This window comes from Phoca vitulina, unplaced genomic scaffold, assembly GCF_004348235.1.
Source record: "Phoca vitulina isolate PV1807 unplaced genomic scaffold, GSC_HSeal_1.0 scaffold55, whole genome shotgun sequence".
NCBI lineage: Eukaryota > Metazoa > Chordata > Mammalia > Carnivora > Phocidae > Phoca > Phoca vitulina.
In genome coordinates this window covers 3137486-3160637 of record NW_022589758.1, presented here as the reverse complement: position 1 = coordinate 3160637, position 23152 = coordinate 3137486, and the positions used below count along the sequence as shown (strand labels likewise).

General features: G+C 39.9%; 1 protein-coding gene across 2 annotated transcripts in view; it reads right to left on the bottom strand.

The window, feature by feature from the left end:
* The window catches only part of TXLNG (taxilin gamma), a 64583-nt gene that overhangs the window by 8394 nt on the left and 33037 nt on the right, over positions 1-23152 (bottom strand). For both annotated transcript variants that reach the window (XM_032389598.1, XM_032389597.1), the window contains exons 3-7: positions 21888-21979; positions 14675-14845; positions 13212-13406; positions 9927-10046; positions 8317-8391 (exon numbers count right to left, since the gene is read on the bottom strand). In XM_032389598.1, coding sequence (XP_032245489.1) covers positions 8317-8391; positions 9927-10046; positions 13212-13406; positions 14675-14845; positions 21888-21979 — 653 coding nt within the window. The remainder of the gene's footprint in view (positions 1-8316; positions 8392-9926; positions 10047-13211; positions 13407-14674; positions 14846-21887; positions 21980-23152) is intronic.

The following is a 23152-nucleotide window of genomic DNA, read 5'->3' as shown; positions in this document are numbered from 1 at the left end:
AACTAAGAAAAGCCTAGGCCCAGATGGTCTCATGGGTGAATTCCACCAAACATTTAAAGAAGAATGAATGTCAATTCTTCCTAAACTCTTCCAAAAAAATCGAAGAGAAGGGACACTCCCCAACTTATTTTATATAAGGTCAGCCTTTACCCTGATATCAAAGCCAGATAAGGATACGATAAGAAACCTACAGGCCAACATCCCTGATGAATAGAGCTGCAGAAATTCTCAACTAAATACTAGTAAACCAAATTCAACAGCACATTAAAAAGATCACAGACCATGACCAAATGGGATTCATCCCTGTGATGATGCAAGGATAGTTCAACATACACAAATCAATAAATGTGACATTCCACATTGACAGAATAAAGGAGAGCCTGAATAACAGCGCGGCAGGCCCCTCCCACAGAAGACAGGCTGGTAAAACAAGAGGCCAGCAACCCTAAGGTCCCAAGAAAACAGGTGCATCTTGCTTGGGTTCTGGTCAATAATTTGGACTCTATACATTCCCTCAAACACCCATCAACAGAATGACTAGGAGGAGGAGCCCCCAAAATAGAAAAGACTCAGAGATTATGACTTATGCTGCAGATTTACAAATGGATGCAGATACAACCAAGATGTCGGAGATGGAATTCAGGCTAGCAATTGTGAAGACAATGGCTAGAATGGAGAAATCAATTAATGGCAACATAGAGTCTCTAAGGGCAGAAATAAAAGGTGAACTGGCAGAACTTAAAAATGCTATCAATGAGATCCAATCCAATCTAGATAATCTAACAGCTAGGGTAACTGAGGCGGAAGAGCGAATAAACGACCTGGAAGACAATATAATAGATAAAAAGGGAAAAGAGGAGGCCAGGGAAAAACAACTCAGAATCCATGAAAATAGAATCAGAGAAATAAATGACACCATGAAGCGTTCCAATGTCAGAATAATTGGAATCCCGGAGGGAGTGGAGAGAGAGAGAGGACTAGAAGATGTATTTGAGCAAATCGTAGCTGAGAACTTCCCTAATCTGGGGAATGAAACAAACATTCGCATCCTAGAGGCAGAGAGCAACCCTCCCAAGATCAAGGAAAACAGGCCAACACCCCGGCATGTAATAGTAAAACTTGCAAATCTTAGAACCAAGGAAACCATCTTAAGGGCAGTTAGGGGGAAGAGATTCCTTACGTACAGAGGGAGGAACATCAGAATAACGTCAGACCTATCCACAGAGACCTGGCAAGCCAGAAAGGCCTGGCAAGACATATTCAGGGTAGTAAATGAGAACAACATGCAGCCAAGAATACTTTATCCGGCAAGGCTTTCATTTAGAATGGATGGAGAGATGCAGAGCTTCCACGACCGGTAGAAACTGAAAGAATATGTGACCACTAAGCCAGCCCTGCAAGAAATATTTAAGGGGGGGTTCTATAAAAGGAGAAAGACCCCAAGAGTGATATACAACAGAAATTTACAGGGACAATCTATAAAAACAACATCTTCACAGGCAACATGATGACAATTAATTCATATCTTTCAATAATCACTCTCAACGTGAATGGCCTAAACGCTCCCATAAAACGGCACAGGGTTGCAGATTGGATAAAAAGACAGGACCCATCCATATGCTGTCTACAAGAGACTCATTTTGAACCTAAAGATATATCCAGACTGAAAGTGAAGGGATGGAGATCCATCTTCCATGCCAGTGGACCTCAAAAGAAAGCTGGGGTAGCAATTCTTATATCAGACAAATTCGATTTTAAACTAAAGTCTGTAATTAGAGACACAGAAGGACACTATATCATTCTTAAAAGGTCTATCCAACAAGAAGATCTAACAATTGTAAATATCTATGCCCCCAACATGGGAGCAGCCATCTACATAAGCCAACTGTTAACCAAAATAAAGAGTCATATTGATAACAATACGTTAATTGTAGGAGACCTCAATACTCCACTCTCAGCAATGGACAGATCATCTAAGCAGAAAATCAACAAGGAAACAAGAGCTTTGAATGATACATTGGACCACATGGACCTCATAGATATTTACAGAACATTCCACCCTAAAACAACAGAATACTCATTCTTCTCGAGCACACATGGAACTTTCTCCAGAATAGACCACATACTGGGTCACAAATCAGGTCTCAACCGATAACAAAAGATTGAGATTATTCCCTGCATATTCTCAGACCACAATGCTCTAAAACTGGAACTCAATCACAAGAAAAAAATTGGCAGAAATTCAAACACTTGGAAGCTAAAGACCACTCTGCTCAAGAATGTTTGGGTCAACCAAAAAATCAAAGAACTTAAACAATTCATGGAAATCAATGAGAACGAAAACACATCGGTCCAAAACCTATGGGATACTGCAAAGGCGATCCTAAGGGGGAAATACATAGCCATCCAAGCCTCACTCAAAAAAACAGAAAAATCCCGAATTCACCAACTAACTCTACACCTTAAAGAACTAGATAAAAAGCAACAAACAACGCCTAAGCCACGCACTAGAAGAGAAATAATTAAAATTAGAGCAGAAATCAATGAATTAGAAAACAGAAACACAGTAGATCAGATCAACGAAACCAGAAGTTGGTTCTTTGAAAGAATTAATAAGATCGATAAACCACTGGCCAGACTTATCTAAAAGAAAAGAGAAAGGACCCAAATTAATAAAATTATGAATGAAAGGGGAGATCACGACTAACACCAAGGAAATAGAAACAATTATTAGAAATTATTATCAACAACTATATGCCAATAAACTGAGCAATCTGGATGAAATGGAGGGCTTCCTGGAAACCTATAAGCTGCCAAGACTGAAACAGGAAGAAATTGACAACCTGAATAGGCCAATAACCAGTAACGAGATTGAAGCAGTGATCAAAAACCTCCCAAAAAACAAGAGTCCAGGGCCTGATGGATTCCCTGGGGAATGCTACCAAACATTCAAAGAAGAAATAATACCTATTCTACTGAAGCTGTTTCAAAAATAGAAACAGAAGGAAAACTTCCAAACTCATTCTATGAGGCCAGCATTACCTTAATCCCCAAACCAGGCAAAGACCCCATCAAAAAGGAGAATTTCAGACCAATATCCCTGATGAATATGGATTCCAAAATCCTCAACAAAATCCTAGCTAATAGGATCCAACAATACATTAAAAGGATCATCCACCACAACGAAGTGGGATTTATCCCAGGGATGCAAGGGTGGTTCAACATTTGCAAATCAATCAATGTGATAGAACACATTAATAAGAGGAGGGAGAAGAACCATATGGTCCTCTCAATTGATGCAGAAAAAGCATATGACAAAATACAACATCCTTTCCTGAGTAAAACTCTCCAGAGTATAGGAATAGAGGGAACATTCCTCAAGTTCATAAAATCCATCTATGAAAAACCCACAGCGAATATCATCCTCAATGGGGAAAAGCTGAGAGCCTTTCCCTTAAGATCAGGAACACGTCAAGGATGCCCACTCTCGCCACTGTTGTTCAACATAGTACTAGAAGTCCTAGCAACAGCAATCAGACAACAAAAAGAAATAAAAGGTACTCAAATTGGCAAAGAAGAAGTCAAACTCTCTCTTTTCGCAGACAACATGATACTTTATGTGGAAAACCCAAAAGACTCCACCCCCAAATTACTAGAACTCATCCAGCAATTCAGTAATGTGGCAGGATACAAAATCAATGCACAGAAATCAGTTGCTTTCTTATACACTAACAACGCAGCTGTAGAAAGAGAAATTAGAGAAACGATTCCATTTACAGTAGCACCAAAAACCATAAGATACCTCGGAATAAACCTAACCAAAGCGGTAAAGGATCCATACTCTAGGAACTACAAAACACTCATGAAAGAAATTGAAGACGACACAAAAAGATGGAAAAATATTCCATGCTCATGGATCTGAAGAATAAACACTGTTAAAATGTCTATGCTACCCAGAGCAATCTATACCTTCAATGCCATCCTGATCAAAATTCCAATGACATTTTTCAAAGTGCTGGAACAAACAATCCTAAAATTTGTATGGAATCAGAAAAGACCCCGAATCACCAAGGAAATGTTGAAAAAGAAAAACAAAGCTGGGGGCATCACGTTGCCCGATTTCAAGCTATATTACAAAGCTGTGATCACCAAGACAGCATGGTACTGGCACAAAAACAGACATATAGACCAATGGAACAGAATAGAGAACCCAGATATGGACCCTCAACTCTATGGTCAACTAATCTTTGGCAAAGCAGGAAAAAACATGCAATGGAAAAAAGTCTCTTCAATAAATGGTGCTGGGAAAATTGGACAGCCACATGCAGAAGAATGAAACTCGACCATTCTAACACCATTCACAAAGATAAACTCAAAGTGGATGAAAGACCTCAATGTGAGACAGGAATCCATCCAAATCCTAGAGGAGAACATAGGCAGTAACCTCTTTGACATCGGCCACAGCAACTTCTTTCAAGATACATCTCCAAAAGCTAGTGAAACAAAAGCAAAAATGAACTTTTGGGACTTTATCAAGATAAAAAGCTTCTGCACAGCAAAGGAAACAGTCAACAAAACAAAGAGGCAACCCACAGAATGGGAGAAGATATTTGCAAATGACACTACGAATGACACCCAAAAAACAAATAATCAAGTCAAAAAGTGGGGAGAAGACATGAAAAGACACTTCTCTGAAGAAGACATACAAATGGCTAACAGACACATGAAAAAATGTTCATCATCATTAGCCATCAGGGAAATCCAAATCAAAACCACACTGAGATACCACCTTACACCAGTTAGAATGGCAAAAATGGACAGGGAAAGAAACAACAAATGTTGGAGAGGTTGTGGAGAAAGGGGAACCCTCTTACACTGTTGGTGGGAATGCAAGGTGGTACAGCCACTTTGGAAAACAGTGTGGAGGTTCCTCAAAAATTTAAAAATAGAGCTACCCTATGATCCAGCAACTGCGCTACTGGGTATTTACCCCAAAGACACAGATGTAGTGAAAAGAAGGGCCATATGCACCCCAATGTTCATAGCAGCAATGTCTGCAATAGCCAAACTGTGGAAAGTTGAGATGCCCTTCAACAGATGAATGGATAAAGAAGATGTGGTCCATATATACAATGGAATATTACTCAGCCATCAGAAAGGATGAATACCCAACTTTTACATCAACATGGATGGGACTGGAGGAGATTATGCTAAGTGAAATAAGTCAAGCAGAGAACGTCAGTTATCATATGGTTTCACTTATTTGTGGAACATAAGGAATAGCATGGAGGACATTAGGAGATTGAAGGGAAAAATGGGTCGGGGGGGAATTGGAGGGAGAGATGAACCATGAGATACTATGGACTCTGAGAAACAAACAGGGTTTTAGAGGGGAGGGGTGAGGGGGGATTAGTTAGCCCGGTGATGGGTATTAAGGAGGGCACGTACTGCATGGAGCACTGGGTGTTATACGAAAACAGTGGATCGTGGATCACCACATCAAAAACCAATGATGTATTGTATGGTGACTAACATAACATAAAAGAAAAAAAAAGGAGAAAAATCATATGATCATCTCAATAGGTGCAGAAAAGGCATTTGACAAAATACAACATCTATTCATGATATAAACACTCAACAAATTGGGTATAGAAGGAACACACTTCAATGTAATAAAGGCCATACATAACAGACCCACGGCTAACATCGTACTCAACTGTGAAAGGTTTAAAGCTTTCCTTCTACAATCAGAACAAGACAAGGATGCCCACCCTCACCACTTTTACCGAACCCAGTACTTGAATTCCTAGCCAGAGCAATTAGGCAAGAAAAATTAAAGGCATCCAAATCAGAAAGGAAAAAGTAAAACTGTATCTGTTTGCTGATGACATGATCTTATATATAGAAAATCCTGAAGACTCCACCAAAAAACTGTTAAAACAAATTCAGTAAAGTTTCAGAATGTGAAACCAACATACAGAAATCAGTTGCATTTCTATACACTAATAACAAAATATCTGAAAAAGAAATTTTAAAAAACCCAATCCTATTTACAATAGCATCAAAATCAATAAAATACTTAGAAATAAATTTAACCAAGGATATAAATGATCTACTCACTGAAAACTAAGACACTGATGAAAAAACTTGAAGAAACACAAAGTGGAAAGATATCCTGTGTTCAAGGATCAGAAGTTAGTATTATTAAAATGTCCACACTATGCAAAGCCATCTATATTTAATCCCTATCAAAACCCCAATGGTATTTTTACAGAAATAGAAAAAACAATCCTAAAATTTGAATGGAACCATAAAAGAGCTGGAATAGCCAAAGCAATCTTGAGAAAGAACAAAACCAGATGGAGGCACCATGCTCCCTGACTTCAAACTTTTAACTATACTACAAAGCTAAAGCAATCAAAACAGTATGCTACCAGCATAAAATCAGAGACACAAGGGAACAGAGTTGAGAGCCCAGAAATAAACCCATACAATATGGTCATCTAATATTTGACAAGGGAGCCAAGAATACTCAATGGGGAAAGGATAGTCTCTTCAATAAATGGTGTTGGGAAAACCGGACCCCTCTCTTAACACTATTCACAAAAATTAAAGACTTAAACATAAGACCTGAAACCATAAAACTCCTGGAAGAATACACAGGTAAAACACTCCTTGAAAGCAGTCTTGGAAATTTTGGTTATGATACCAAAAGCACCAGCAACACAAGCAAAAATCAACAAGTGGGACTACACTGAACTAAAAAGCTTCTGCACAGCAAAAGAAACAAATTGAAAAGGCAACTATGGAATGGGTAAAAATATCTGCAAACCATGTACCTGATAAGGGGTTAACATACAACATATATAAGGAATTCATACAATTCAAGAGGAAAAAAATATATAATCCAATTTAAAAATGGACAGAAGACTTGAACTGACATTTTTCCAAAGAAGACATACAAACGGCCAACAGGAACATGAAAAGGTGATCGACACCACTACTCCTCAGGGACATGCAAATCAAAACCACAATGAGATGTCATCTCACACCTGTTAGGATGGCTATTATAAAAAAGACAAGAGATGACAAATGTTGGCAAGGGTGTGGAGAAAAAGGAAATATTATGCACTGTTGGTGGGAAGGGAAATCGGCAGTTACTATGAAAACCAATATGGAGGTTTCTCAAAATTAGTAACAGAACTAGCATGTGATCTAGGAATCCTACTTCTGGGTATATACCTGAAGAAGATGAAATCACTATCTAAAAGAGATATATATGCACTCCTGTGTTCACTGCAGCATTATTCAAAATAGCCAAGATATGGAAACAGCCTAAGTGTCTACTAACAGATAAATGGATAAAGAAAATGTGGTATAAATACACAATGCAGTATTATTCAGCCATAAAAAAAAAAAAAGTAATCTTGCCATTTGTGATAATATGGATGGACCTTTAGGGCATTATGCTAAGTGAAATAAGCCAGACAGAGAAAAGACAGTGTATGATCTCACTTACATATGGAATCTAAAAAAGCCAAACTCCTAGAAATAGAAAGTGGAATGGTGATTGTCAGCGGCTGGACGGGAAGGGGAAATACGAAGATGATGGTCAAAGGGTACAAATTTTCAGTTATAAGATGAATACGTTTGGAGGATCTAATGTACAGCATGGTGACCATACTTAACAATAATGTATCATATACTTAAAAAGAGAAGAAAAAGTAGGGAAGGCCCCCATTAAAATCACCATCTCCACGGCTCTGAGAGTAGAGTGGTTAATAAGGCAATTTTTAAAATGGGTTATGTGCTCACAGCACAAAATTCTGAAGATTTTAGGTTCAACTATATGAAACTGCCATTTTTGTAAATCAAAAACGTATCAGCAATTTCATATAGTTCAACTTAATACAAAAGAGCTCCAATCTGCAAACTTCTCAGTTTTTCTTTAGTTGGAAATTAGCAGACACACATGGAAACAGACTGAGAAAGGGAGGAAATACCTGGGATATTGGAAAGGGGACACTGCAGACAGCATCACCAACTGTCCCAGTCTGCCTGAGACCTAAGTGTTTCCTGGGACACGGGACTCTGAGTGCTAAAACCAGGAAAAGTCCTGGGCAAATCAGGATGAGCTGGTTACCCTAAACGAAGAGGAAAACTCCAAGAGGGACACGTGATCTACTCTCAGTTCTGGCTGGCTCTGGCTGGGAACAAGCACAAGCATCTTAGAGAAGATTCAAGGTATATATCAAATGAACCATAGATTTTTTTTTTTTTTTAAACAAATGCTACTATCCCCTCCTGTCAAGTTACCTGCTGTTTTAGTTGTACTTCTTGCTGTTTCATTTGTTCATATTTGTGCCTCGATTCTGTTGCTTCTTTTAATAACTAGAAAACAGAAACATTCTGGCAAAATACTAATAGTAATTACAAATATGACTATAATGTCAAATGACCAGAGAGACAGTTAGGCTTAATCCTTCCACTCATTATTTTAGCAAGAACTGTAAGTCTATAGATAAAATTTTCGGTTACATCAATTGCTCATTACCTATTATCTTCAATCTGTTCTACTTGTTAACACTCAGGAATGTTGGAACAATCTTTTACTGCTTAGAAAGAGTAACCTGGAGGCCTAATAATAGGTTTACAAAACTCAGGGTTAAATTGTTATGTTTCAGGTGAAAATAATTACAACTTTGGTATTAGCAGAAAACATGACTAGGAATCTTGACATTATCTAGGTGACTTAGAAAGCCACTTTACTCCTTGAGAGTCAAGATGAGGCAGAGTGAAAGGGTATGGAGCAAAGCAAGAAATCAGAGACCAGTTTCCGATCACTTCTTAAAAAGCAGGGCAGAAGTGGATGAGAGCTTTAATTTATATACTTGGGTTTTCAAGAAAATTATATAGTGAAATTGCATAGTAACACAGACTGTTGAAATTCAGCCCCTGAAGTAAAAGGTCACACGTAGTCCAAATAAGCCCTAAAAAGTCATTAAACCAACTACAAAGTATATACGTGCAATGTATGTATATGTGTGTGAATATATGAAATTTATACCTCCACTTTGCAAAGAACTGTTTCTTCAATTATACACAGAATAGCATTATCAGTTCACACAGAAGATGGTGCTGTATGAAAAACAGGTCTCTCTTAAGCCTAAACTCACACTCAGCATGGTAAGTTCACATCATGAGGGCTACTCATAGAGTCTTCATACCAGGTTCGCCTCAAGGCCTATGCTACTTGAGTGAAAGCTGGATGAACGGTCCTCATTGCCATAATCATTTCTCACTTTTTTTGGCGGGGGGTGGGGGTTAAGCACATAAAGTTGAATTTGCATATGTTAAATATACATACCCAATGAGATTCCACTGTATTCACAATTACTGACAGGCAATATAGTCTGAACATACACTCTGGGAACGATGCTGAGTGATTAGGTATAGAGAATTCTGTTAAGTTTTATCAGAAAATTATACCAGAGTAAGTAGACAAATAGTTTCCCTAGTTTCAAGTTACTTGTTTATAAACAAAATATCACAGTATATAGGAGACCAGTGTTTGGTAAGCTCGATATTAAACTGAGCTGCCAAATTTAATGTGCTAAATACTGGTATAATTCTTGAACTTGGTGACCATTACCAAAGAAGTGAAATAATTATAAGCATGAAAAAGTCAAATGAGTGCAGGTCTTTCCACTAATTTGGTCTAATCTCTCCAGTGGTCTTCTGTATAAAAAAAGTTAAACAGAAATAAAAAGCCAAATACTTTCTAACACACACATGCCCTTCTCAATCTAGAACAAGAAACCAATCAGCATGACCCAGGCGCTCTATTAATGTAGAATAAGTTTAAGTATTTTAAATGGCTTTGGTTACAATTTTGACAATTTCTTTTTTTAAGAAAGAGAACTTACAAACTCTCTCTCTCTTTGATGTTTTTCATCAGCTTCTTTTATTAGCTGTGTCGTCTGTTGAAGCTTGGCATCCACAAGTTGTTGCTGTAATTCCTTATGTTTGAACACTTTATCAATATGCTACGGGAGAAGTAAAATTTCTTACATCACTTAATGAAAAAGGAACACAATGATGAGGAAACAACACAAGTTACAATACCTTGCTTATTCTTAACCCTGCTTTTCCTGCTAATACCACCATAGCTGAAGACACTGGGTCCACGAGTTTGTAGAAGTGTGAGCTTTACATCACCTTGCAAGCCCTCCGGCACTTGCAGAAAAGGAGCCTTCCCGCTACTACCCTGTACCCCCCTCCCTTTTGGAGGTGGGCTGTCAAGGAGCCTCATTAACCACACACTTGTACTTCCTATTTCTGCCCTACAACGAAAATGAGGCTCAAAGTGTATCAAGAAAAAGATGGATAAGGAGATCAAACTGTTAAACCCATACATCAAACACATTAATTCCTGGATATATTTCTCCCCTTTAAATTTCCCCAAATTTCTCAGTTGGAAGCAGCATGTGGTGACAACTGGAGTGGCCCCAGGTCAAATCCTGGCTGGTGTGTGGCCCAGGGCAGATTTTCCCTTGCTGATTCTCACTTCCCTCCTCCAAGCACAGATAACCACACTCGCTGCACAGCTCTAAATGCCAAAGTGGTGGTTCTGCTGTGTAAGGTGCCTGGTACCCAACACATATTAGACATTTGCTAAAATGTCATTATGATTTCCAAACGAAATTGTTAAGTGGTTATTTATCCACAATAAAGTCATCAGAACATCTCGTCTCAGATGTACAAAGAGTAACTCTTCCTGACCAAAGAACATCTGATAACGTTCAAAATAAGTAAGACGGCTCACATGTAATGTGATTTGAACATATCTAATTTTCAAGTTTTCTACATCTATCATGTGGCAGACTGTCATATTAAAACTAAAAGAACAATTTTAAGAAAATTAAGGATTTTATAATCTAATACAAAATTTATTCTCTAGGACAAAAAAGTTCCTTCAATAAATACTCTAAGAAAAAAAGACAGTGAAGAAGAAATCTTCATGTTACAGATTTGAGACCGATCAACCAGTGAAACAGATGGACTTTATTTAGAGCTTGATTCAAATAGCTTCAAAAAAAAAAAAAAAAAGCATGGGGGGACTACAGAAAATTGAACAATGACTCAATATTTAACGTTAAGTAATTACTGTTAATTTTGTTAGGTGTGAAAATGATAGCATGGTTGTGCTTAAAAAGGGATCCTTATCTTTTTGAGGTACACCCTCAAATACATATGAACAGAATGAAATAGGACACCTTGAAGTTGTATCAAAATAACCCAGGGCAAGCCGATGGGAATAAAGCTGAAACTATGGTTTCATCTGCTAAAACCAGATGACATATTCTCTCTCTTTTAAGTTTGTAATTCTCCATTTAAAAAAAAAAAGGGGCAGAAGGCAGAGAGAGTGATTAAGGGGCTCCTGGGTGGCTCAGTTGGTTGAGCGTTCGACTTGTGATTTTGGCTCAGGTCATGATCTCAGAGTCCTGACGTTGGGCTCCGTGCTCACCATGAAGTCTGCTTGGGATTCTCTCCCTCCCTCTCCCTCTGCCCCTCCCCCCACCCCGCACGCACTCTCAAATAATAAACAATCTTTAAAAAAAAATAAGTTCTTGAAGGGCTGAATGTAGGACTCTAAGTTAGTATGATCTGAAGTTTGCCTTCAAAACTGGATACAGTAAGTAACCCACAGAGGTGCCAATCTTTTTTTTTTTTTTTCCTTTAATCAGCTATTTTAACCTACTTGTGTAGGGTTACAACACACATAAAAGCACATTTCCCTAATTTCAAAGGCAGGGGATGCACTGTTTAAAAAGCCTGAGGCCATCAGAAAGGATGAATACCTACCATTTGCAACGACATGGGTGGAACTGGAGGGTATTATGCTAAGTGAAATAAGTCAAGCAGAGAAAGACAATTATATGGTTTCACTCATATGTGGAATATAAGGAATAGCACAGAGGACCATAGGGGAGGGGAGGGAAAACTGAATGGGAAGAAATCAGAGAGGGAGACAAGCCATGAGAGACTCTGGACGTGGGGAAACAACCTGCAGGTTACAGAGGGAGGGGGGTGGGTATTAAGGAGGGCCTGTGTTGTGATGAGCACTGGATGTTATATGCAACTAATGAATCACTGAACATTACATCAAAAACTAACAATGGCTAATTGAAAATAAGACTTTTTAGCATATAAACATATGAAAGAAATAAATTAATGTCATTTTCTTTGACAAAAAAATAAATAAATAAAATAAAAAGCCTGATGCCTCTAATCCTGCCCATTTGGCCTCTAAAAAGGAGGAACCTTAAAAAAAACAAACAAAACAAAACAAACAAAACAAACAAACAAAAAACAGGCCATCACCTATTTGCTTTTATTTTTTTATTTTTATTTTTTTTTTAAGATTTTATTTATTTATTTGACAGAGAGAGAGACAGCGAGAGCAGGAACACAAGCAGGGGGAGTGGGAGAGGGAGAAGCAGGCTTCCTGCCAAGCAGGGAGCCCGATGTGGGACTCGATCCCAGGACTCTGGGATCATGACCTGAGCCGAGGGCAGACGCTTAACAACTGAGCCACCCAGGCGCCCACCTATTTGCTTTTGACACCTCTGAATTTCCTGACTAGACTGAAAAAGTCTTAGTTGGAGGCCAATGACCAAGATCAGCAGGCATGGATCCTTCCAATCAACTTTTTACTTCAACGGGTATGAGAGTTTAGAAATAGGTTCTATTTTTTCCTCTCAAATAGTATAAAACCCTCATTAAAAGAAAAAAATCTAAAACACAGGTATAACACAATGGTAATGCAGACTGTACAGGTTATCACAAATGTCTGAATTAGTGCATATTTGGGGGCCAAATATTTATTATTAGTCTAGACAAGGGGAAAAATTTGTATGCTCAAAACTTTAATCTTGTAGTACCACATGGAAGACAAGCAGTACTCAACACACTTCTCTAAGAAATTGCCTCACCCTACCCAAACCCATGGACTCCTCAACTATCTAAGTGATGATCCCCAAGACTCCCATTCTCATGGTGGCTGAAGATTTCCTAAGAAAAACCCAACTTCCATTATGCAGATATAAAAGTTCTAAAACATCCTGTGATGGTAGTTTTACTCTGGTAGTGAATGGTGAAAAATTCTTGCTGATAATGAGAAGCTGTCTAAACCAATAAAATGGCTTTACCTCCTCTCTCAGTGCATACTGTTCAATGAGCTTCTTCAGCTTCTCTCCCAGCTCAATGTTTTCCTGGCGGAGTTTGGCATTGTGTATGTCATGTTGTTCCAGCTGTGCCTGGATTTCATTTAAAGTGATTTGGAAGTGTGCAGTGGCTTCTTTACGTCTTTCTTCCTCCTCTCGTGCCTGCTGCATATTTTCTTCCTTATTATCCAAAATAATTTCGTTAATGGTACAGACCTATACAGAAGATGCTCATAAAAGCTTCTGCTGCTCCGGGGGTTTATTTATTGCTTCTGAACTCTGATTCCCCTTCCTTTATTTGTGACCAGAAAGTGCTCATTGAATAAGCAAGCAGCTTTTCTTGAGTAGATAGTAAGAGAGGCAAGCTGCCCTGCTGTAAAATGAGGCTACGTCCAATCTAAAATTCACCATACTGAAAATTAATTAAACGGACTACCCTGAAAGACAAGGAGCTTCTCCACGTGGCCAGCTCCCTCCACTGTACGTTCCCGAACACTCTCTGGTTACACAGCGGCATCTTACATCAGCCTGACGAGAGAAACCCTTCTTGCAGCTTACTTTCTGGGTACACCTGACCCCCTAGAAGGCAAGGGACTACTTCCATCACTTGCCAAAGATACAAGTGTTAAAAGACTTTCACATGTTTAAACAGCTATCCGTCTAATCAAAATGTTGATTTTCTATAGGAAAAAAAATACCACCTACTTTAGTGAATAATTAAATCCAAGGGTTCAAAAGCAAAGAAAAAACTAACAGCTCCCAGAGTAGGTGAAGATCCATTTCCCGAGTGTTCCTGGATTCTAGGACCTTGGGCATCTGCTGTGCTGGGGCAGTGTGATGAGAGATCCTGCTCAGTCAAAATCCTACCAAAACTGTACATGAGGACAGGCCCACCTCCATGTCTCTGGCTCCTTTTCCTTCTTCCCCTGCTGGCACCAGTTCATCTTTGGGTACCTGCTCCCTCTTCCTTTTTTCAGCCATGGCTTAAGTGCTATTCTGCAAGTACTCAGCCACTGGGTACTCGGGGGTAGGCAAGGGTGGTCTGGCCGTGCGGCTGGTGAACAGCCCCCACGGAGCTCAGCAGATGGTTTCCCTCCCCAGACTCAGTCTCTGCCTCAAGTCTGTTTCTACTCGGCTCCTCATTCACGTCAGCTTTTCCTACGTGGTCATTAACTACCTCAGTGCTCAGCAGAAAATTGGCAACTCTGAGTTTCCTAAGCCAGGGCTCCAGGCAGATAAGCTGTTGTCTAAATACCAATCTCAATTCGATTCCCCATGACCATATATGAGGTTCATTAAGAACCATCAGGCCAAGCAAAACAGTAGAAAAGTGGTTGCTGTCTCCATGTAGAGACCAAAGATTAACTTCAAATAGGTACAAAGTGATTATAAAACAAGCTAAGTCAGTGTCAGTCCCTCCTGAAAAACAGAAAAGTGAACCAACTAACCTTTAATGTCTTATTGTGACGCTGAAGTTCCCTGCAAAGAGACTCTAGTTTGCTTCTTGCCAAGATAGCCTTGCTGTGTTCACTCTGCAAGTGAACTTTCTCTTTCACAATTTGGGCTTGTTTCTTCTGCAGAATCTTCATTTGCTTCTGAACATTCCTGCTTTCCTCCAGCTAAAATTAATAAGCACTTTACAATCAGGAAGTACAATGAAAACCTCTGAGTTATGGCTGGAGAAATTACACTAAGAACTATGGAACACATTTTCAAAAACCAAATATTACAGTCTATTTTTTTTTAATTATTTTGTGCCATATTACTCTGCCAACCTTTTCTCTCTTCCAGTTGTGATAGGAAAGTAAGCAAATGTAGGGAAAAAAACAATCTTAATCCATTTTTTTTTTAAGTAAACTCTACCCCCAAAGTGGGGCTCAAACTCACAACCCTGAGATCAAGAGTCACATGCTCTATCGACTGAGCCAGCCAAGCACCCCTTAATCTTTTTTTTTTCTTCTCTTTTTTTTTTTTTTTTAAGATTTTATTTATTTATTCATGAGAGACAGAGAGAGAGAGAGAGAGGCAGAGGGAGAAGCAGGCTCCCAAGGAGCAGGAAGCCCGATGCGGGACTCGATCCCAGGACCCTGAGATCATGACCTGAGCCGAAGGCAGACGCTTAACCATCTGAGCCACCCAGGCACCCGCACCCCTTAATCTTTTATTAAAAATTTTGAAAAATGCTGTTTTTGGAAAAACTTTAGAGGCCAACACAATCGAGTTTTACTTTTCTGAAAAACACACACAGGCTACTCTACTGAAATGGTCCTCCAAATTAGAATAAGCAGCACTGGGGCGCCTGGGTGGCTCAGTCAGTCAAGCGTCCGACTCCAGATTCCGGCTCAGGTCATGATCTCTGGGTTGTGACACTGAGCCCCGCACCAGGCTCCACGCTGGGTGTAGAACCTGCTTAAGATTCTCTCTCTCCCTCTCCCTCTGCCCACATTCCCTCCTCAGCTCGGGCACATGCACACGCTCTCTCTTAAAAAAAAAAGAATAAGCAGCACTCAGGGTTGTGAGAAAGAGGAGTTGCTGCAATTTTAGGTTTGGAGCATGTAAGTATATTTCAAGGTTAAATCAACACTAACAGATTAAGACTTACTGACGTTTCACAGAAAGCAAGGATGCTGAGTCAATTTCAGGAGCAAGAGTGACACCTTGTGGCCTATCAAAACACACCAAGCATCCTTACATGCCATATGCTTACAGCTATTAGAAACATCCTTACAGAAATTCCTGCAGAAAAAATAGTTTTGTTTTTGTTTCCTACTTTTGCAAAGTAATCGTAGATGACTGTGGGTACAGCACAGCTGCAAGAGGCTTCCAGTCTGTACATACTACCTGTAACTCCACTGAGAGCAGCAACCCCCTTGCCCTCCGGACTCAAGGTAATCACAATCCTGAATCCCAGGCTCACAATTCCTTTGCTCTTCTCTTTTATCTCATTTGTGTGTGGTCCTAAAAGAACCGTTCTGGTTTCAGTTATCTTGACTCTGTTGTGGCTAGTGCAACTGAAGAACTGAATTTTTTCTTGAATTTAAACTGAGCTTGAATAGCCGCATGTAGCTAATGGCTACCATTTTGGACAGCACAGCTGTAGATTATATTGCTAGAACTCATCCAAATCAACTGCACAGATCAGGGAACAGCAAACTTTTTCTGTAAAGGGCCAAAAAGTGTTTTAGGCTTTGCAAGCCACATACTCTGTCTGTTGCATCGTTGTCTTTTTTTTTAAAACACTTTAAAAATGTAAAACCATTCTTAGCTTGTGGGCAGTACAAAAACAGGCCTCGCCAGATTTGGCCCACTGGTTATAGGATATCTCACTTAAAAAATATACCACACACAACATACTTTACTGATCCATTCTCAAGTCAATGGGCATTTGGGTTGTTTCCAGACTTGATTACTTAGAATGATATGAACACTGTCTTACGCGTTTCCTGCTATACACATGCAAGAAATTCTCTGGGTGCAAACCTAAGAGTGGGACTGCTAGGCAGTGATTAATGTTCTATTTCACATGACAATGCCAAACTCTTTTCCAGAGTGGCTGGCAAATTTATTCTCCCATCAGCGACTTATAAGAGATCATGTAGATAGATGTACATCCTCTCCAAAACTAAGTGCAATCAGAATTCTTAATTTATGCCCCTACAATGGACATAAAATGGCATCTCCTTCTGGTCCAGATTTGCATTTCCCTGATCACTAATAAAGTCACACATCTCTTTATATGTTTATGTACCTTTATGTTAAGGTATTTTTGTATCTTCATGTTTTTCCACTTCTATAAAATGCCTCTTACATGTCTCTTGCCCATTTTTCCGTTGGGTTATTTGTTCTTTTCATATTCATTTGTAGGTGTTCCTTACATATTCTTGAAACTAAATATTCTGTTGGTTGTATTTGTTGGAATATGTTCTTCAGTTTTTTTTTTAATTTTTCTTTTTAAGAGTTTATTTATTTATTTGACAGAGAGAGACACACACAGAGAGAGGGAACACAAGCAGGGGGAGTGGGAGAGGGAGAAGAAGGCCTCCTGCCGAGCAGGGAGCCCGATGCAGGACTCGATCCCAGACCTAGGACCATGACCCGAGCCGAAGGCAGACACTCAACGACTGAGCCACCCAGGCGCCCCTTCTTCCCAGTTTTTTAATGTGACTTCTCACTGTCTTTTGAAGTGTCTTTTGCTGAACAGAAAGTTAATTTCAACACAGCCCATTTTTGCAATCCTTTCTCTGATAGTGCTTTTTGTGTTGTAAGAATTCCTTCCCTTGGGGCGCCTCGGTGGCTCAGTTGGTTAAGCGACTGCCTTCGGCTCAGGTCATGATCCTGGAGTCCTGGGATCGAGTCCCACATCGGGCTCCCTGCTCAGTGGGGAGTCTGCTTCTCCCTCTCACCCTCCTCCCTCTCGTGCTCTCTGTCTCTCATTCTCTCTCTCAAATAAATAAATAAAATCTTTAAAAAAAAAAAAAAAAAAGAATTCCTTCCCTTGGAACGCCTGGGTGGCTCAGTCAGTTAAGCGTCTGCTCAGCTCGGGTCGTGATCCCAGGGTCCTGGTATTGAGTCCCGCATCGGGCTCCCTGCTCAGTAAGGAGCCTGCTTCTCCCTCTCCCCTCTGCCTGCCACTCTGCCTACTTGTGTTCTGTCAAATAAATAAAATCTTTAAAGAAAAAAAAAAAAGAAAGAAAGAAAGAAATCCTTCCCTTGGGGCCCCTGGGCGGCTCAGTCAGTTAAGTGTCAGACTCTTGACACCGGCTCAGGTCACGGTCTCATCAGGTTTGTGAGATGGAGCCCCACATCAGGCTTCGTGCCCGGCGGGGAGTCTGCTTGTGGTTCTCGCTCTTCCTCTCCCCGCCCCTCCTCTTTCTCTCTAAAATAAATAAACAGGGGCACCTGGGTGGCTCAGTCGTTAAGCGTCTGCCTTCGGCTCAGGTCATGGTCCCAGGGTCCTGGGATCAAGCCCCACATCGGGCTCCCTGCTCAGCGGGAAGCCTGCTTCACCCTCTCCCACTCCCCCTGCTTGTGTTTCCTCTCTCGCTGTGTCTCTCTCTGTCAAATAAATAAAATCTTTAAATAAATCTTTAAAAAAACAAAAAACAAAAAAAACCCCTTAACCCAAGTTTAGAAAAATATTTATTAATATCTAAATAAACCTAAATATCTAAAATAAATTTTTTTAAAGATTTTATTTATTTACTTGATAGAGAGAGACACAGCAAGAGAGGGAACACAAGCAGGGGGAGCGGGAGAGGGAGAAGCAGGCTTCCCGCCGAGCAAGGAACCCGATGCGGTGCTTGATCCCAGGACCCTGGGACCATGACCTGAGCCAAAGGCAGACGCCTAATGACTGAGCCACCCAGGCACCCCTAAATATCTAAAAAAAATTTTTTTAAAGATTTTTATTTATTTATTTGCTAGAGAGAGAGAGAGAGTGAGAGTACAAGCAGGGGGAGTGGCAGGCAGAGGGAGAAGCAGGCTCCCCGCCGAGCAAGGAGCCTGATGCGGGGACTCGATCCCAGGACCCTGGGATCATGACCTGAGCCAAAGGCAGACGCTTAACCGACTGAGCCACCCAGGCGTCCCTAAAATTTTCAAAGCTTAATTTTTAACATTTAAATCCTTAATCCATTTGGAATTAATCATTGTGTAGTATGATATATAAGAATCTAATTTCTTTCCCATAAGGATATACACTTTATTTATTTAAGTAACTCTACACCCAGCATGAGGCTCGAACTCATGACCCCGAGATCAAGAGTTGCATGCTCCATCAATTTAAACAGCCAGGTGCCCCAGGGTATACACTTAAGTTCCATTAATTTCAAGAGGATGGCAACTCTCCCCCAAATGCACCAAGAGAATCCATGAAATGTTCTTCTAAATCCCCAACTGGTGTTTTTTTCCCCTAATTTTTCCCAATAAGTTGAACCTAAAATTTTACAGAGTAAAGAGCCACGAATAGCCAAGATACTTCTAACAAAAAGAGTAATAAGAAGAATATACACACCTACCCCAGCAGATATCAAGATTTATTATTACACTATAATAATCTACACACGGATGCCTGGGTGGCTCAGTCGGTTAAGCATCTGCCTTCAGCTCAGGTCATGATCCCAGGGTCCTGGGATCGAGTCCTACATCAGGCTCCTTGCTCAGCAGGGAGCCTGCTTCTCCCTCTGCCTGCTGCTCTGACAAATAAATAAAATCTTTAAAAATAATAATAATAATAATCTACACAAACTGACTCAGGAATGGGAAAGAACAGCACTATAACAAGTACTTAAGAATCATGTTACAGGGGCACCTGGGTGGCTCAGTCGTTAAGCATCTGCCTTTGGCTCAGGTAATGATCCCAGGGTCCTGGGATCGAGCCCCGCATCGGGCTCCCTGCTCCTCGGGAAGCCTGCTTCTCCCTCTCCCACTCCCCCTGCTTGTGTTCCTGCTCTCGCTATCTCTCTCTCTGTCAAATAAATAAAATCTTAAAAAAAAAAAAAACATGTTACAAACCTAGTATATCCACACTTAGCAAGTGAAATGTGAGGATTTCAAGAACCCATGTTATCTGGTAAACACGGAGGCCACAAGGTCTCCCCAGTGGACAATCCCAGTTACGGTGCAACACGCCATACCACCTGCTCTACAGGACTTTTCTACTTATCCATGCCACAAGCACCAATGATGTCAGATGATGCTATCACAAAAAGGGCAGAGGGCAGTGATGGCTAAAGGGAAGTTTTCTAAATAACCCTTAGGAAGAGGCTACTCCATTGATGGTCTCACTGCTACATAACCTATATACTCTACCTTTTAAAAGAAATGAGTGTGGTTTCAAGAAATAAAGCTTTAGAACATTTTCTGAAAACGGTACACATTTCATCCTTCATACATTCAGCAAATCTAAATCAAAGAGAGGTTACTACTAGGCAAGTCTTCAATGTGTCACATATCCTAAAATGAATGTAGCAACTATTACTGGGACTTAAAAATAACCATACCCACCTCCACACACACACAATAAAAGCCACAAACAAAAACAGTCTAGACCCCTGCTACTTAAAGTGTGATCTAAGGGCTAACAACATCAACATCATCACCTGGGAGCTTGTTAAAATACAGACTCTCAGGCCCCAACCGAGACCCAGTGAATCAGAATGTGCCTTTTAACAGAAGTCCCAATGATATGGATGAATCTGAGGACAGCCCTAGGCAACTATTTGCCCTTTCTTCTAATCTATTCGTGGCTGTCTGCCTTGTCACAGTACAGGGTCAAGCAGCTAGCTAATCCTCTACACTGCTTTTGGTCTCTCACTCTTTTTTCTTTTCCCTTTTTTTTTTTCGTGTCTTCTTTTTCCACCACTTCTTGCAGGATTCCCATGTGGATGGAACCAATAGGAATGGTCTTCCACAGACAGTGGAAGAGTTCCTTTCCTGAAGCCAGCAATCTGACCAACACTGGGTTTTCTTCCATCTTTTTATCTGTGACTGTTCTAGGCCATTCATACTGACGCACAGGGCTTCCTGCTGCTCTGAATAGAAGGTGCTAGGGTGCTGAATGCCAGCTACGTGGGCATATACACACACCCCTTTATAAACCAAGGGAGAGTAACTATAATTCTCTGAATAATAAACAGAATTCATTTTTAGAGGTGGCCAATGACAAAAAAATAGTATTTGTGATATGGAATAACTGCTTCAACAACAGATGAAAATGCATAAAAATCGTCAATAATTCACGTAAGTTTTTCACAAAAGGCATTATTTTTAGCATTTATATTACACTTACTCAGAATTCTAAGTTTCCCACAACCCTTACACTTCAAAGGATTCTAGGACTTCCCCATTCTTCAACCTAAACAGGATGGCAGGGTTTCCATGTTGAGACATCTTTCATAATTTTATTTATTTATTTATTTATTTATTTTTAAAGGTTTTATTTATTTGACAGAGAGAAAGACAGCCAGAGAGGGAACACAAGCAGGGGGAGTGGGAGAGGGAGAAGCAGGCTTCCCGCAGAGCAGGGAGCCTGATGTGGGGCTCGATCCCAGGACTCTGGGATCATGACCTGAGCCGAAGGCAGACGCTTAACGACTGAGCCACCCAGGCGCCCCATCTTTCATAATTTTAAAAAGAGAATGAATGCTACTTGAAATAACATAGGCCCAGAACAAATGAGGTCAGTTTCTTTAGAAGATGGAAAAAGAAATGCCTGGCACATAGTAGATGTGAAATAAATATTTCCTGAGACAAAGTATTGTTTTAGTAGACTATTTCATCTAACTCACAATTTCAATCACAATGGCTAGAACCTTTATCTCTAAAATTCCCTTGGGAAAAGTTAAATACAGGAACTACACCCAGACTAGCATGTACAGCATCACAACAGAGTATTTCTAAGTCAGCCTTTTCATTTCTAAAACTGAGTTTTAGAAAATCTGTGCCATATCTTAGCATTATAATGTCCTATAGGTATCACCTTACAAAATGAAGTCATACAAGCAACAAAAAGCCCCAAGAAATGACATTCTCCTCTTCAATGTTGGAATACAATGTAATTTTACATCTAAAGCTATATCAAAGTATTTTAAAGAGCTTATCAAGTACATAAACATTTTGCTGTATTTCATATGAACCTTACTCCCTTGATTTAATACTCACGAGATCAGCATATTTCTTACAGAGAGCTGCCAGCTTCTCTTCTGGCGTTGAAAGGGTGTTTAGGGCTTGCATCAATAATAAAACTTCTTTTCCTGATGATTAACAAGATAAGAAGAATAAGATCAAGTCTAACCTGTAAATTCTATGTAACACTTAGTAGGTTCTGACATCCAGAGTAAAATAATTTGTGCCTGTATCTAGACATAAGAGATTTACCAGCTAAATTAAAGAAAGCTATTTTTAAATTCTGGATTAGCAGCCACCCCTCCCTTCCCACCCCCACCCCAAATTTCTTCATTCACTAATACCACTAGCTATTTGTAAGAACTCTTGCTGAAGGCTTAAAAATTCCCTTGCTTAACCATTGATGTCCAAGTTAAGACAAATGGTCTTTTTTTTTTTTTAATATTTTATTTATTTGTTTGACAGAGAGAGACACAGCGAGAGAGGGAACACAAACAGGGGGAGTGGGAGAGGGAGAAGCAGGCCTCCCGCAGAGCAGGGAGCCTGATGCGGGGCTCGATCCCAGGACCCCGGGATCATGACCTGAGCTGAAGGCAGACGCTTAATGACTGAGCCACCCAGGCGCCCGGACAAATAGTCTTTTAAAATAAGTGATAATATTTTACTTCTTAAGGAACCATTTGTATTTTTTAAAATGTTTACTCTTATACGTAGGATATTTCATTTAAAAACATATATTAAAAGGACTTTGGTATGTGGTATACAGACTGCTATGAAGAAAAAATGCAGGCTGACTTCAAAATAGAACACCTTCCTATCCACACGATATTTCAGTAACAAAACCTCTCAAAGCCCAAGGTCAGTAAGAATTTTAAAAGAGAGGACTAAACATAATTATTAAATATGATTAGAAGTAACCATAATGTAACCTGCAATTTTTAATCAAGATTTTAAAACCCATATTCCATCTGGTTTTTTTTTTTTTGAGACACAATTCACATACCATAAAATTCACCCTTTTAACTTAGAAGTGTACAACTGAGTACATTCACAAAGTTGTACAACAATCACCATTGCCTAATTCCAGAACATTTTCATCACCCCAAAAAGAAACCCCATATCCTTTAGCAGTCCCTCCCTCTTGCTCCCCCACCGGGACCCTGGCAACCACTATATCACCTTCTGTCTCCATGGACTTGCCAATTCTGAACATTTCATATAAAACAGAATCCTATTACGTGGCCTTTTGTGTCTGGTTCCTTTCATTTAGCATGTTTTCAAGGTTCACCCATGTAGGATGT